The sequence below is a fragment of the Hyperolius riggenbachi genome, chromosome 4 (genome assembly GCF_040937935.1).
Source record: "Hyperolius riggenbachi isolate aHypRig1 chromosome 4, aHypRig1.pri, whole genome shotgun sequence".
NCBI lineage: Eukaryota > Metazoa > Chordata > Amphibia > Anura > Hyperoliidae > Hyperolius > Hyperolius riggenbachi.
In genome coordinates, this window is record NC_090649.1 from 188,313,885 (window position 1) to 188,327,492 (window position 13,608).

General features: G+C 41.9%; 1 protein-coding gene and 1 long non-coding RNA gene across 6 annotated transcripts in view; one reads left to right on the plus strand and one right to left on the minus strand.

Annotated features, from left to right (window-relative positions):
• MCF2L2 (MCF.2 cell line derived transforming sequence-like 2) overlaps nucleotides 1–13,608 on the minus strand; it is a 448,572-nt gene that overhangs the window by 282,449 nt on the left and 152,515 nt on the right. For all 5 annotated transcript variants that reach the window (XM_068281097.1, XM_068281096.1, XM_068281100.1 and 2 more), the window contains exons 14-15: nucleotides 10,080–10,186; nucleotides 9,385–9,473 (exon numbers count right to left, since the gene is read on the minus strand). In XM_068281097.1, coding sequence (XP_068137198.1) covers nucleotides 9,385–9,473; nucleotides 10,080–10,186 — 196 coding nt within the window. The remainder of the gene's footprint in view (nucleotides 1–9,384; nucleotides 9,474–10,079; nucleotides 10,187–13,608) is intronic.
• LOC137571647 (uncharacterized) overlaps nucleotides 5,270–13,608 on the plus strand; it is a 63,078-nt gene continuing 54,739 nt past the window's right edge. The window contains exon 1 of the long non-coding RNA XR_011031398.1: nucleotides 5,270–5,362. This is a non-coding gene — a long non-coding RNA (uncharacterized lncRNA). The remainder of the gene's footprint in view (nucleotides 5,363–13,608) is intronic.

Here is a 13,608-nt window from a genome sequence, read left to right on the forward strand (position 1 = left end):
GAGCTCCCAGCCTTAGGGGAAGAAGCTCCCACCTGATCACTGAGTGGTTGTCCTCTCCCTCCACTTCTTTGTCCAGGGATGCTTGGCCAAGCAGTTGTGTTGATACTGCTACAGGGTGATGTAAAGCACAGGGTATTGAAGTAGATTGGAGGATGGTTGGATGAAGCTTCCCTCGCCAGCCACTCTCCAATGTCTTAGCAGCTTAACCTATATTAGCACCCTGAAGTTGAACAGAGGCACCAGTAGAAAAATGTTTGCTAAAATGCTTAAAAATAGAGGAGGCAGTGGTGGACTTACCTCCTCCCAAGTAGACACAAGATAGTTGTATGATACAGCAATAATGTTTTATTTACATAATCCGAGAAGCAATGTAACACGTTTCACAGGCGTGACCCCACTTCATCAGGTAGTATAGACAGGAGCATATAACAAATTCATGTCTGGTATGTCTGACAGAGGCGCTTGGTTCATACCATACCTGCATTTGTTATATGCCCCTGTCTATACTGCCTGATGAAGCGGGGTCACGCCTGCAAAACGCATTGCATTATTTATCTACTCCGAGAATCAAACAGTATTGTTGTATAATACAACTCTTGTGTCTACTTGGAGGAGGGAAGTCCACCACTGCCTCCTCTATTTTTAAGCATTTTAGCATATTCTATCTTCTGGCACCTCTGTTCGACTACAGATTGTATTAGTCCACCCTTGGTGGAGGGGTGTTACTCTTCCCCCCCCCCCCCCCCTTTTTTTTTTTTTTTTTTTTTTTTTTTTTCCTGTGTACAGAGAGCAAATACTTAATCCAGAGTGGGGTCAGGACTAATTTCCCCACCTATATCTATACTTTTACATTTTACATCTTTATACCAGTGCTTACTACACTATATTGGGCTCTCGGTGTTCATTTCTTCTTCTATATCAGCAGCCTAATGAACCATGCCACAAATAGTTCCCATACTTAGTGGAATTGCACATTACCATTAGATGGTTAATGAGATGTGTATTTTGTTGTTTTGCATGCAAATCATATGTAGCTTGAAATGGGGCCAATGAAAACAGGCAGGAAGTTAATTTCATTGGCTCAGCCCCAAGCTGCCTACCTTATGAATTTAATTTGCATGCAAGCTGTAAATATTGGCACTTTATGGACTATGTTGAATTATCGTAGAGCTAGCTATCTACAACATGCAGGAGTTCATGATCTTGTTTTGAATTCAGCACAGCTTGAAGATATTCCCTCTGTGTCCAGCCCTAATGGATTTTTATGCTTGGAAAACAGCTGATATTGAGCCGTTTTATACAGAGCTTTTTATTTTTAAAGTGTTTGTATGTTCATTTGTAAACTTAATTACAGCAGGTCTGTGTTCAGATGTATATATTTTTATACCAAAGTGGACTGATTATTTATCCTTGAAGTTATGAGGGCTTACAAAATGGCCAGAACTTTAGTAGTAATTAATTTTAAAAGGAAAGTTAAAACACAAGTTACTCATTAAATGGAGAGAGAACTTGCAAAGAACTCTTAGATCCATTTCACGCATGAACCTCCTGTTCTTCACCTGTACTGGGGTATAGCTTGCATATAGAGAATATAGTACTTAGCAGGTCAAAAGTAGTGGAGGAGGTGATAGTGGAGGAACTCAATTGCTGCTACTTTGAATATACAGGGTTTCTGGCCAAAAAAGGCTTTTTGAGTAAAGATTTGTGTTTTTATGCTGTTATTTATGTTGACACCTGTGTATGTGTTGTAAATATTAAGCTGTTTTTGTAATTGTAAAATTTTTTCAATAAATTTCCTAATAAGTTGTCTTGTAGTGTTAATCTGAACCATGCAGAAAATATTATGATGTAACATTTTGAATGCAGGTATTCTGTCACTGTTCCTTGTAGCTGTGTGTTTGCTGAATAGATCAGACTCAGGCTGGGTGCACACATAACATATTGTGAAAGAATGCGTTTTATGCATTTTTGGGCACTTGCAATGCGTTTTTCATGCATTTTGCGTGCATTTTAATGCATTTGTGGTTCGCATATACAAAATGCATATGCAATGCTTTCTTAAAAACTCATAGCAAATACATATGCGTTTTTCCTGCGACCCATAGACTTCCATTAGCGGCAAAAACGCTCCTGTGGCATCACCATTGCCACACAGGGACCCCTGGAACCTAATCACAAAGTATAGTGTTCTATCTAAATCATCGGTGTCAAACTAAAAAACAAAGTGGGCCAGAATTGTACACTGGAACCTAGTCGCGGACCAACCTCAATGTCTACTGGCCACATTCCTCCCTTATAAAGTTCCCTAGTATCTAATGCCCCCCTCCAACCCCTATACAGTTCCCTGGTGTCTATTGGTCCTCCCTCCACTATATACTTCCCTGGTGTCTAGAGGCCTCCACCCTCTCCTATACACAGGGCCGGGCCGAGGCATAGGCTGGAGAGGCTCCAGCCTCAGGGCGCAGTGTAGGAGGGGGCGCAGAATTCATTCAGCTGTCATTCCTAATTGTGTTTGAAGCAGAAAGAAATAAGAAAAGGGGATACATGGCAGTGACTGCAAGCCAGATAACTAGATATTAAGGTGTTGGGGAGTTTGTGGGCCCATGGGGGCCTCTTAGTCTAATAGCAATCAGTGTGTGACGGCTGGGGAGGCAGGGATGGAGGGGCGCACTTTGGCGTCTCAGCCTTGGGTGCTGGAGGACCTTGTCCCGGCTCTGCCTATACAGTTCCCAAGTGTTTAGTGCTTTCCCCCTACCTCCCCCTTATGGCTTCCCTGGTGTTCCAGGGCTTTACCTCCAATATAGCTTCCCTGGTGGTCTAGAGTGGGCCAAACATAATACAAAGTGGATAAACCATTTGGGGGCCAGAGTTTGACATGTATGATCTAGATACAACAATAGTACTTTACAACCTAAGCCCAGAACAGTGTATAGCTCCTAACAGGACAAGTGACCAGATTTTAAAGCAAACACTTCAGGTTAGATCCATGCTTATGTAAAGAAAAGGCTCTGGATACCATAGAGTCCGTTCCATCGCTCCAGCAATGTCCCCCACTAAAGTCCTGCGATTGACTATGTAGAAGACACTGGTAGAGGTACTCCTCAGGCATGCTTCAGAAGTACTTGCGTCCCTGAGTGCTTCCCAACATGGGCACATCCGTAGTGCGCATGCACAAGCCCAGACTCGTGAGTGCGTAGTATGGAGGCACTTGTCTTTGGAAGGGCTCAGGGAGACAAGTACCAAAGACACAGCCGGTTACAGAACTTCAATCGGGGACTAAGAAAGAATTGTGCCTAAGGAGGTGCTTTCAAAACAAGGAATAAACTGCTGTGTATGCATTCTACTTGTGAATGAGGAAACTGTATGAAAACTTTCAGTACAGCTCGAGGGAAGTCACACACACCTTTGTGTAAACTTCTTGTCAAAACCGCTTGTCCAGTGACACAAGCACATGATCAATTATACACAGCTACATTATATTTGGCAAACACTATGACATCAGTTGATAAATGGTGTGGGGAATGTGGTCTGCAGACGTGTACATTTGCACAGGCTAGGTTTACAGTGGTCAATTGCATAATGCACGCATTATAATGAATGTGAACTGCAATGGAGAATGGACATAGACTGCATGCAGCGAGTCAAAATAACACGATCAGTTAAAAAAAGTACTGTGAACAGCCCCATAGCATTGTATGGGCAGTGAGTTGGCCTACAGAAACATACTGCAGTGCAGCTGATGCAGTGTGAACCTAAACTTCCATGTACATGGTCTATCTTAATGTATTAAAATACCAAAGATAGCTGATAATGTTATGTGTATATATTTTTCTGCATCTCATCAGTTACAAAAATCCCCATTCAATGCGATTTCTGACGTACTGGAAATGGGCCCTAAAGCAGAAGCCACAACAAGGAAAAAGAACTGAGATTCAAACAGTGGCAGGAATGTTGGTGTTGCCCTTGGCAGTTAGATTCTAGTAAAATTTATAGGTATAAGATAACAGGTGCTTTTTTTTTTTTACATACAGTATCTAACAGTGAGTACACCTCTCATATTTTTAAGTATTTTATTATATTTTTTTTTTATGGGACAACACTGAAGATATGACATTTTGATACAATGTAAAGTCGTTAGTGTACACCTTGTGTAACAGTGTAGAATTCCTGTTCCATCGAAATATCTCAACACACAGCCATTGATGTCTAAACCGCTGCCAACAAAAGGGAGTACATCTCTAAGTGAAAAATTACAGTTACGCCTTAGTGTTACAAGGCCTCAGGTATAAATGGGGAGCAGGTGTGTTAAATTTAGTGTTATCACTTTTTACACTCTCCGGAAGTTCAACGTGCCCCCTGCATGACAGAGAGCTCTCTGAGGATCTAATGCCACTTCAAATTAGGAAGTATGCACTACAAGATCACTAGCAAGTGGAGCATCAATGTAAACATTTCCAATCCGTGCAATAGAAATTGTTTAACTTATGCAACATCTGAATTGCATCAGTGTTTCCAGAGCACAACCCTGGTCTAAGCTGAGAAAATTTGCAGAAAGGTCCCTCACTCATTCAACCTTATAAGATATTAACAGAATAAAATACCTATATCAAACACAAGCTGAGGGATGAGCTTCGGAATTCGGATTTCTACATTTCCGATCAGAAATAGTCTTCCCGCAGTGGAAATCAGTATGAGGAAATCAGAATTCTGTGTAATACTGCATTACCGAGATTCCGAAATTTTAATCCAATCACAAGACTCTGAAGAATTGGGCCAATCAAAGACTCAGTATTGTACCACAGAGATTGGAAGACCGGGGAAATTTTAGGACAATCACAAGTCAGATTGGACCAATCAGAGAATTTGGAAGTATACCACATTTTTACACATAAGTGTACATTCGCAAAATTATGGTTGATTCCACAATTTTAAAAAAATATTACCTTACTTAAAGACAATTGTCGGAATGCGTAATTCTGTCGGAATCGGAAATCTGCATTTCTAACCATCCCTACACAAGATAGCAAATACTCTCAATTTAACAAAAGAAAAAATAATAATGGCTCTGGTTTTGTTGTGGTTCCTTTGTAAGAAGGTTCAGGATCCCTCAGACATCCCTTTGTGTAGGTGAAATGCCAACGGAAACTAAGAATACAATGAATTTAGATTCCTTAATTAAGATGTATGGAATAGTTTGACTATAATTATGGTACTTACATCACATCTTAACTTTTTTTTTTGTGTGTCATATGGCTGCAAGATGCTAGCTGCGATGGTGGACACTACTAGATGTGGTAAACAAATGAACCTGATATTGAAAGATCACCACTTTGTCTCACTTGATATGTCAGCAGAATGTAAGGTATGTGGGATGTATTTCCTACCCAGCTAACCGTCTGAAGTGTTGTAGCTGCAACCAATGCCAATCTTCTGCCAATCTCACCTCTTTTCCATTAATCCTAGGTGGCATGTGTGCAACAACTAGTGTTAAGGGTGGTGTAAGAACTAAATGCCGATAAATGTAGGAGTAGCTTGTATAATGTGAGTTACATTTCTTGTGTACCGTGCATTATGTAGTCTCCGTAAAGCAGTGGTCCTCAAACTAAGGCCTGCGGGCCGAATGTGGCACCCTGAGGCTTTTTCGCCGACCCCCCCACTCACAAAATGTATTACTTCTAGATGCGGTTGAATGCATCTTTAAATATTGGTGTCTCGCAGATAGAATAGCAGTGCTGGTACCATCAATCCATAGGGAAGCCAGCGAGCAGTCATTCGTTGGCTTCCAATCCAATTCTGCATCAGGTGACACTGTTGTCCAATTGGACGACAGGTTTATCCCCGAGTATGTTTCACTGTCTGGCGAAAATAGGTTTTTTACTATCTTCATATGCTGTATTTGATGTTTAATATCTGCTTTGGTTAAATGGGAGACAAAAGGGCTGCATATGTAAACAGGTAATAGTTTACACTACCTAGGTTCAATGTAATGTTTTCTACATCATATCATGTATACTCCGGCCCCCCATTAGTTTGAAGTATGTTGACCCAGCCCTTGACGGAAAAAGTTTGGGGACCCCTGCCGTAAAGCCTGGTAAACTTAATACATGCTGTGTGTGTCTTGCATAACATTTGGTGACACTTTTAATGCATACACCCCAATGCATGAGGAGCAAGGTTTGGTGGAGGCACGAAAAAAAGCTGCAATCCTTACAAGTCAGATGGCCATCTGAGAGAGTATAAGGTATAAGACCACATATTCTATGGAAACTGACAGTGGTAGAAGGTAAGACATGCAGAGCAGTGCTGAACTAGTAATCACTATCCCAGGTGTCTATCTGCTGGTTATATAAAGCCCAACTAAATGCTAAAAAGAAACAGAGGCTTTCAGAAAATGGTCAGTATCCATTCCCGTGTCATAGTAATAGGGGATTCGACTGCACAAGGGCCTCATTACCAGGGGCCCATCAAGGGCCCTGCTTCAACAGTGATATTAGCTCTTCGTTGGCGCTATGCTGGTAATGGTGACCTGTATATAGTCTTTAGATAGTGATCGGGTAAAAACTGCTCCCCTCCCCTCCTTACATCTTTCTGATGTCTAGTGCACACCAAAAACCTCTAGCAGATCTGCAAAACGCTAGAGACTTTTGAAGCAGATTTCAGAGCGATGCAGCGTTTTTTGGAGCGGTTTTGTGTAGCAGATAACAAATATTGTTACAGTAAAGTTGATACTGAACAGCTTCTGTAACAAAAGCACATGGAAAACTGCTCTGATCTAGTGTTTTTCAGAGCAGTTTTCCACTTTCCTATACTTTAACATTGAGGCAGAAACGCCTCAGAAATCTAAAAACTGAGTTTGCATTTGTGGAAAAACAACCCGCTCTGGTGTGCACCATCCCATTCACTTTCATTAGCTAAGCGGGTTTCCCCTGCAAGCGTTTTAAAAAAGGCTTCAGAACTGCTCTGGTGTTCACCAGCCCTGACACTGTGGCTGTGCTTGGCAGGGTTTGGTGCTTCATATCAATTGCATTGTGTAGAGAGCTTTGGAGCTTCTTGTCAATTGTTATGTATTGAGATCTTTAGGGGACCCAATGTAAAACTTGCACTCTTGCCCATTGCTTATTAGTTGCATATAGTCCATTGTCTGGTGTTATCTCCCTTGATCTTGAAGACTTGCTCGTTTTAACAGCCAACCTCTATAGTATTGCCAACCTATCTTCCTCTCTACTCTAATCATTTACAGTCCAACAACTAATTCCTATCACCTCCAGCTGATGGTATCTTCCTTTGCCATTGTTTCCTGGACTATACCATCTTTTAAGGTGGCCATACGTCAGCCGATTTTGCAATCAACAATCAAATTGAAGGAAAATCGATGCTGCAACTTGTACGCTTGATTGATGTCTTGATTAATTTTGTACTGAAATCAGTTGAAAGGATTGGGCCTGCTGGAAAATCTGTCACAAGTGTTTGATCAGATGCGTAGCACAAACCGACATACCCGACAGACCCCTGGCCAGTATCCCCCCAAGTGTAAAGTTTCTCCCCTGTACCAATGTGCAGTGTTTAAAAGACTCACCTCTGCTGGCCTGATACCTGGCCTCCTTCACCATGGGCACCTGTACCGCGTGGCATATAGCGCCAACATCTTACGCAGCGCTGTACAGTATATATATTGTCTTGTCACTAACTGTCCCTCAAAGGAGCTCCCAATCTAATCCAGGCTTTCTCAACCAGGGTTCCCTGGAACCCCAGGGTTCCTTGAGGACTCTGCAGAGGTTCCTTGGCATTTTCCCCCATCGTGAGGGAAGTATAATAGAGCACACTATAATAGGTAGTACTGTAACAAGAAGTAACTAAATTAGGGCATCAGGAGATGGTATAATGAGTGGCAATGTAACGGGAGTAGTAAAATAAACAGCCACACATACTTTTAAAGACCAAGACTCCTGCAAAATAAATGCAGGGGTTCCTCGAGACCAAAAAAATGTTAGCAGGGGTTCCTTGAGATCCAAAAGTTATTTGCAGGGTTCCTCCATGGTTGAGAAAGGCTGATCTAGTCCCTACCATTGTCATATGTCTATGTATATATCATGTATGTATTGTAGTCTAGGGCCATTTTTTTTTTTTTAGAGGGGAGCCAATTAACTTATCTGTATGTTTTTGGGTGTGGGAGGAAACTGGAGAGCCCGGAGGAAAGCCACGCAGACACGGGGAGAACATACAAACTCCTTGCAGATAGTGCCCTGGCTGGGATTCGAACCGGGGACCCAGCGCTGCAAGGCAAGAGCACTAACCACTATGCCACCATGCTGCCCAATGTCTCATGGTCGATCTGCCTATGCATCGACTGATGTATGGACACCTTTACAGCGTAAGCTGAATTGTTTGTTTCATGTGTAATATACACCTCTTGTCATCTTATTGTACAGTGCTGAGTAGAAAATATATTTTTTTCCCTTGTTATTTTCCCTTATTATTTTCTCACCTAATTTACAAAATAATAATGTAAGAAAGAGAAGAACTCACAAGATGTTTCTGATTTTCTTATGTTTCAGATCCTTTTTCTCATTTTATTTTGAGTATTTTCTTACAGTACTTGTGGGCTGCTGTGAAGTTTTTGTATTGATGATGTGAGAACTCATGAAAAAAAAATCTGTGTAGCAGGCCAACGTGTTAGGATAACATATAGGCAGGGATCACACTTGTACAGTTTGCAGTGTGTTGCCACAATACGAAGATGCATATAATATTTTTCTATGGGGCTGCTGCAATCTGCATAGCGTTGAAGAAAAGATAAAGTTTGCACTAATTTTCCGCTCAACTCACACGATTCCTCATTGGAATCACTAGCTACTGCTAGTGCATGTGCAATAATGCATGTGGTAAAACGCACACAAAACACATATCATGCAGCAAAATGCTTGCGGGGGATCGTCTGCGGTTTCCTGCAGACACAAGTGTGATCCCTGCCTCGAGGTTAAAAAAATGAATGAAAAAAGATTACAGTGACTCAAATGAAATCAAGGACATCTTGGTTTTATGACCAAATCATTTACGTATTACATAAATATAAAAGAACAGGTGCAGAGGCAGATGGTAGCTGTTGTGATTAAAAGCTGTTTTATCTCAGCTTCCTTTTTTTTTTTTTTTTTTTTTTTTTATTCTGCAGCCCATAAAACAAAGGTCCTGTCTAACTAGGCTTGAGTGAACGTTAACATCTTTTCTTTGCAGCTGGTGTAACCTTGAGGGTTCAGGCAGGCATGACCCTATGCCATTCTAGTCCTCTACAGACTATTAATGCTTTCACTGTCCGTATACGAAAAACATTAACATATCATCTTCCCATAAAATAAAGTTGCAGCTGCTTAGATATTGTCACCTTACCTTTTTCTTGTGCAAAGATTCTCCTCGCTTTCACTCATTACTAGTGGTCTGCTAGATCCACCTTGACTTGCTTCATGCATTACTTCAATCTGAAAGGAGAGACAAATCTGAATAACATGATGTGCAGAGGTCCAGTGTTATGCAGGATAGGTGAGTTTGCTCCGCTGCCGAGAACTCTGCTGAGGCCCAGGAGACTACAATAAAGTTTTAGGGGTGGCAGCTGGCTCTGTGGGGGCCCTGGGGAGGATTGGTCAGGAACAAAGGGACTCCTAATGCTGCTTATGGAGGGATATCAGGGAGCCCCCAGATTAATTTTGCCAGGAGCCCCATTGTAGCTAGAACCAGCCCTGTCCAGGACGGTGAAAATTTAGCTTCCTACTAAGGTGGAAACCTTCCGGTGAACTAGTAATTGGTTCAGGCATATTGAGTGCATTTACAGTAGATCCGTTTCTCAAACCAATCAGTCCTGTGACATTGCATGGTTTGCTGGTAATCTTTCTAAACACTGAGTATTGATGCAATGCAGTTTAGCTATCTTTATAAAAATGCACACAGTATAAACACTTGGTTGACCTTGAAGACAATCTAAAGCAGAAGAAGACCAAAAGGCCCATATGAAATCCTTGAGCTCCCGCTGGGTATTAGTATTTTAAAATGTATCAGCCGCACTGTACAGAAACTAAGTATCACTTTACCTTTATTCCCCCCTTTGTCTTCTTATTGTTCCTTTTCCTGGCCAGGTCAGCTTCAGAGAGTGACTTTGGAGGGGCACATGGGACTTCTGGTACTCTTCGAGTTGTGGCTAGAAAAAAATTGTTCATTAGAATCTTTATCTTAAGGAAAACAAAAAAAGGTTAAAGTTGTTCTACATGGTATATACATAAACTGTAGGAGTTTATTCTGTGTCACTTTATAGAACTTCAGTACAGAAGTAAATGTTACTAAATTGCGGCCATAATCCAACAGTATTCCCAACAGGGAAATGACTACATACTACTAGGAGCCACCCAGGACTCAGGAGCACTGAAACTCGGGGTTCCACTGCATGTATGTTAACTAGTATTTCAATGCATAGGCCTCAATTCACGGAGCATTATCAAACGTTTATCAAACAACACTTTATCAAACGTTTGATAAAGTGTTTGATAAACGTTTGATAATGCACCGTGAATTGAGGCCATAGTACTAACTCTACTAATTTACATACAATTTGCATTCAGTACTGAATCACAGACCCTGAGCAAGCCTGTAGACCAGAAGACATCAGTCAGTGCAAGACTTTCCTTTAACTCCGTACCGTTGGGTTATGGTAAACGTTTAAAAGAGATCTCCATAAAGTGTCATGTGACAGGGCACTGAATATGAGTTATATCTGTGATTAATATCTATTAAAAATCTTTGTTCTGCACAAGTTTTAAACAGCAGAGCAAAGGCAGCCGAACTGCAGGCTAGTGACACATCTGTACAGCCTCATTACCTGCTTCCAAGCAGACCTGCAATACTTTCTACCCACACCCAACCCACAAGCCGATTGCAAACAATACAGCTTAAAGGGATACTGTAGGGGTCGGGGGAAAATGAGTTGAACTTACCCGGGGCTTCTAATGGTCCCCCGCAGGCATCCTGTGCCCGCGCAGTCGCTCACCGATGCTCCGGCCCCGCCTCCGGTTCACTTCTGTAATTTCTGACTTTAAAGTCAGAAAACCCCTGCGCCTGTGTTGCCGTGTCCTCGCTTTCCCTGATGTCACCAGGAGCGTACTGTGCAGGCACAGACCATACTGGGCTTGTGCTATACACTCCTGGTGACATCAGCGGGAACGAGGACACGGCAACGCAGGCGCAGGGGTTTTCTGACTTTAAAGTCTGAAATTCCAGAAGTGAACCGGAGGCGGGGCCGGAGCATCGGTGAGTGGCTGCGCGGGCACAGGATGTCTGCGGGGGACCATTAGAAGCCCTGGGTAAGTTCAACTCCTTTTCCCCCGACCCCCCTACAGTATTACTTTAACCAAACCCAACCTGCATTTTGGGTATACCGTGGGTACCCTAGTGATGCAGCTCTTGCTTCTGGGTCCTATTTATCAAAACAAAAAGCTGCCATGTGAATTAAAGCACATCTGAAGTAAAAAGGATATGGAGGATGATATATTATTTCCTTTCCAATAAAGCAGGTTGCCTGGCAGTCCTGATGATCCTCTGCTTCTAATGCTTTTAGCCAGAGAACCTGAACAAGCATATGCAGATCAGATGTTCTGACTAGATTGGCCACATGCGTGTGATTCAGATACTATTGATGCCAGGAAGACTGGCAGGACCGCCAGGCAACTGGTATTTTCAAAAAGTAACAAATATGGCAGCCTCCATATCCTCTCACTTCTGGTTCCCTTTAAGGACAATGAAGTGATTTAATTACCACATCACTTTAAAGTGGACCTGAACTCTTGCACAGGGACGGTTGAAAAACATAGAGAAATGCACCCTGTATGTATTTAGAGAATTTAGCCTCATTTGTGTCTAATCACAAGTTGTAATTTGATCTCTCCCCTGTGTCACATGACTGCCATGGCAGAGATGGCAATTAAGCTCATTTGAAAGCACAGGATGTTAACAATATGTCTGCTTCAATGAATCAGGAATAAAAACAGTGCAGATTTATTTTAGGATTTGTATCAGCTGTAATAAAGAAATGATTTTTGTTTAAAGGTTGTTATGCTGTTGTGTATTTTTTAGAGCAGAGAGGAGTTCTAAGTTCAGGTCCACTTTAATGAAGGGCTGGTGGAGACCTGAGGTAATGTATCAACAAATGTGTCTGCTAGAGGGCACTTCCACATTTCACAGTCATTCTCACAGAATACAGAAAATTGTATACTTGCCTACCGGTAATTTTCCTTTCCTGGCGTTTCCCCATGTCAGTACACTCTTGGGCAAAACCCCGCCCCTTTTGCCCTGACAGGACGTCCCAAAGAAATAAGAGAGCTACCCTTTGCCCCATACCGTCATTCTTCATAACATATCCGAGCCGACAGCATAGGGCGGGCCCGTATACTGACATGGGGAAACACCAGGAAAGGAAACTTACCGGTAGGTAAGTATACAATTTTCCGTATTCCCTGGAGTTTCCACATGTCAGTACACTCTTGGGCAATAACTAGACACATACACAGGGAGGGATATGCTGAACAAATATCTTTACTTCTCAAACACATGAACAAAAAGAAATATAATCACTCTTTAAACTGCAGAGTTAATTACAGAAGATACTATGTTTTTTCCAAACTCTATGGAAGACAAGATTGCTGGATCAAAACTATAATATCTACACTTGCTGTACCTACAAAATCAGAAGTCAATTTTAGGTCATCTAATGAAGAAAGGACCTCCTCCAGATGCAGACCTCTTCTTATTCTGCTTTGAATGTCTTCAATCCATATTCTTGACGCTTTAGCCACCGAAGTGAGGGTGACTGCTACTTTGGCTGACTCCCCTGAAGATAAATAGGCTCTTTTCAGGTCTTGATCCATCTGCCTTTCCATTACATCTCGAAAAGACACCGCATCTTTCAATGGAAGGGTGACGCTTCTCACCACCTTCATGAGGGACGCATCAACTATAGGGGTTGCCTGAAACATGTCCTCATCCTCTGAGGCTAACGGGTATAACTTCTGAAACCGATTTTTCAAGTATGGCTTCTTTACTGTCCTCTTCCATTCTTCACAAACCATTTCCTTAATTTCCTCCATAAGCGGAAATGACAACTTAGCTTTAGACAGATTTTTATAATATCTTTTCCTCTTTACCTCAGTCGCTTCCACGTCCTGATTCCAGGACAATGTCTCTCTAATTTTAGAAATAAAAGCTGGTATCAACGAAAAATCAAAGTCCATCTCATCCTCTTCAAAACCATCCGAACTTTCTGCGGACTCTTGTGAAGAAAGATAAGAAGCACTTGGAGCAGGGGATCTTCTTTTCGTGGTCAATTCTGATACTGTGTCCTTAACTACTTGTTTAATTAGGGAAGACACTTCCCTGTCTTCCCTGGCTATGTCAAAGTGGCAGGCCTCACACACTTTTTTGTTCGGTAAAGATGATCTTCCACAAATCCAACATTGATTTGCCATACGACCACTCCCTGCTGCTTTCGTACTAGAAGTATCCTGTTCCAATTTGTCTGATTCTTCACTAGAAGATTTTCTTCCTGTGCCCTGTACACTAAGAGCAGGCCTTGTC